The sequence below is a fragment of the Triticum aestivum genome, chromosome 4A, assembly GCF_018294505.1.
Source record: "Triticum aestivum cultivar Chinese Spring chromosome 4A, IWGSC CS RefSeq v2.1, whole genome shotgun sequence".
NCBI lineage: Eukaryota > Viridiplantae > Streptophyta > Magnoliopsida > Poales > Poaceae > Triticum > Triticum aestivum.
The window spans coordinates 2,167,617-2,170,338 of record NC_057803.1 but is presented as its reverse complement, the minus strand read 5'-3'; the positions used below and the strand labels follow the sequence as shown (position 1 = coordinate 2,170,338).

The window sequence follows — 2,722 nt, the reverse complement described above, 5'->3', positions numbered from 1 at the left end:
TCTCAAAAAAAAAAAAACCTTCCCAGTATCCAATGTGTAAATGGAACGTTTTTTTTTTTTGCAGTGAGTAAATGGACTCCATAGATGGTTTCCCAAATCACAAAACGCTCGCCATGTCATTTGTGTAATTGGTGTGGATCCTCTCCTAAGGTTGTTCTTTCATTTCGATGAAGACCACACATCAAATATGTCAACTAGTGGAGAGAATTATATATTGCCCAAATTGCTGATAAGAGAGTTTTTTCCGATCAAAGTGCCACTTCACCAGACGGTGATGGAATAGCTTACATAAATTTCCAGCGTTCGTACCATTATTCGAACTAATAGTTCTTACTGATTTGATTAGCTAGATGTGAATCTTATACTCCTACTTGGTAGACACGCGATGCAATAAAAAATCACTGTTACTAAGTGCCTGGTTCAGTTATATTTAGAGTGATCAATTTTGTTCCTAAACTTTGACAAGGGTGTTCTGTATGGTATGCTTTGTTTTAGTTTAATTTATTTTTTTACGGGGATTGTTTTAGTTTAATTTGGCATGAAGTGATTACTAGATTTTGTTCGCAAAGCTCAGATCGTTGATTGACTAATTTTGTTGGCACCCTACAGACTCACGGGTGTTTTCATTTACGAGTCTATGTATATAGCTTTGCAAAACCCATGTGTGCCCAACCATCGTGTATATAAAGAGGCCCGTAGCCATTCTTCCTCACGTAAATCGCAGCTCTGGGTGAGCACTCGATGAACTCTCACGTTAACACGCGATTCCAAAACATCCAGTCGGCTACATGTGGCCTGGATTGCATGGTCGTTCCGCGTGCGAGCCACTTTCGGCCACGATCGACCGTGTTGATCATGCGGAGGCCGCTCGTGGCATCTTGCACTATGGCCACTCCAGAGAGGGTCCGTAGCTTCGAGCCATCGGAGTGGGATGACTTCTTCGTACAACACGATCCAAAGCTACCCGAGGTACTCAAGTTTTGAATATATATATACTGTATATTCTATTAGCTAGCCTTCAATAATCCTTAACCCGTGCAACCGCACAGGCACAGACTGTAATTTTGAACTCAGACATTTACAATATGCGCCAATTTGTATATGTATTAGAAATATCTTGTGAAATTAGAAATTAGCTTATTAGAGATTATTGTGTATGGAGGCGTTTGGTAGACCTTTTCACGTTTTCTGGGAGTCTAGCTCAATGGAGCTCTGGGCCATGTTCTTCATGTCATTTGGTCGTCTGTATTTACCGTAGTCCGCATCCTCCCCCCGTAGTGTAAATTGCACTAGCCCAAGCCTGCATATGAAAAAACGGCCAATCTGAACGTTTCTAACGGGCCTGGGTGAGGGGTGTTTTAGTTTCTCCGTGCGAGCCAGACTGCCAAACAGCTCGGACTTAGCCTGCGAGAGCCTGATTGAACTTGATGCAGTCTAACAGACGTCTCAGGTTGCTTGCTTTCAACAATTTTAGTTACTACACGATATTTCGGTTTATTGTCAGGTAACCGGGTTTCCCAGCACCCCTCTAAATATGCTTAGAGCAATCCTAACATATTCTCCATGCCCGCAGCTTTCAAAAAGAATTAGTGCAGTCCAAAAAAGTTTGAAAGCCGCGGGGCATACGTGCAAACTAAGATTCACCTTATCTTACCCTTAAAAAAAAGCTCTTTTTTGCATATGTTCAAAATCTGTACTTGGTTTGGCATCAACTTTTAACCAAACTTTGAACAAATCCACACCAAAATTTACATGATAGTCAGGTGCTCAGGCACATTTTTAGATGACAATAAATATCTAGAAGGACATTTTCATACACTAACATCTAGATAGATAAATAGGCAAGCAATGTCACTAATTGACATTGCTAACTATGACGACCTTCGAGATCGATTGGCGTCTAGTCGGAGTCGGAGTCCAACCCCTCGCCAGAGGCCCACTGGCGACGACACTTGATATCCAATTGTGACCGCTGGAATGTGTAGTGGAGCTCGCGTTCCTCGCGCTAGCAAACGGCGAGGCCATGGATGTCCTCGAGCGACCTCCAACTCCCGATTCTCCTCCATGAGGATGTGAAAGGTGTCCTCATCACAGATGGATTACTCGAGTGACATTTCCAAATGGTGCTATTCATCCATCTCATCTAGGAGCACGTGGACGGGTTCATCGAAGTCGACCTCGAAGTCCAAGTCGCCGGAGTCAATGACGAGGACGACGATGGCGCAAGATTCACCGACCCCGCGAGAAGAGGACTACAACCCACTGCCACGGAATCTCGAGGCTCCGGCAAACCATCCATGAGATCTCAATGTATACCTTGCATTGAATCCATTAGTTGAGCAATATTAAATGAAAAAATAGTAGCAAAGATCTCGATGAATAACAAAGGGGATCGACGGGCATTCTTTCGATGCGGTTGTATCACCTTGATAAATCAATTCAATGAAATGTCCTTTATCGAAAAAAAAACAACAGATGCTTGCAGCAAGGATGGAAACCAGCTGCTTCTGGCGGGCTCTTTATCTGTCCAGGCTCCTCTCTTTTCTGTTTTTCTCATGTCTCCTATTTCACGATGTCTTATTCCTTTTTCACGAAGTTTCTTTTCTTCCTTGAATAAAATAAGATAATAAGGTTGTTTATTAGATTATAGTACGTATACAGGAGAATAATGATTATAGATCAACATAAACGAGGCAAAAAACATAGTACATAGTTTTCTAAA

General features: G+C 42.3%; 1 protein-coding gene across 1 annotated transcript in view; it reads left to right on the top strand.

The window, feature by feature from the left end:
• The first annotated feature begins 885 nt into the window (after positions 1 to 885).
• The window catches only part of LOC123088678 (tau-cadinol synthase-like), a 24,887-nt gene continuing 23,050 nt past the window's right edge, over positions 886 to 2,722 (top strand). The window contains exon 1 of the mRNA XM_044510911.1: positions 886 to 969. Within this exon, the coding sequence (XP_044366846.1) occupies positions 886 to 969 (84 nt within the window). The remainder of the gene's footprint in view (positions 970 to 2,722) is intronic.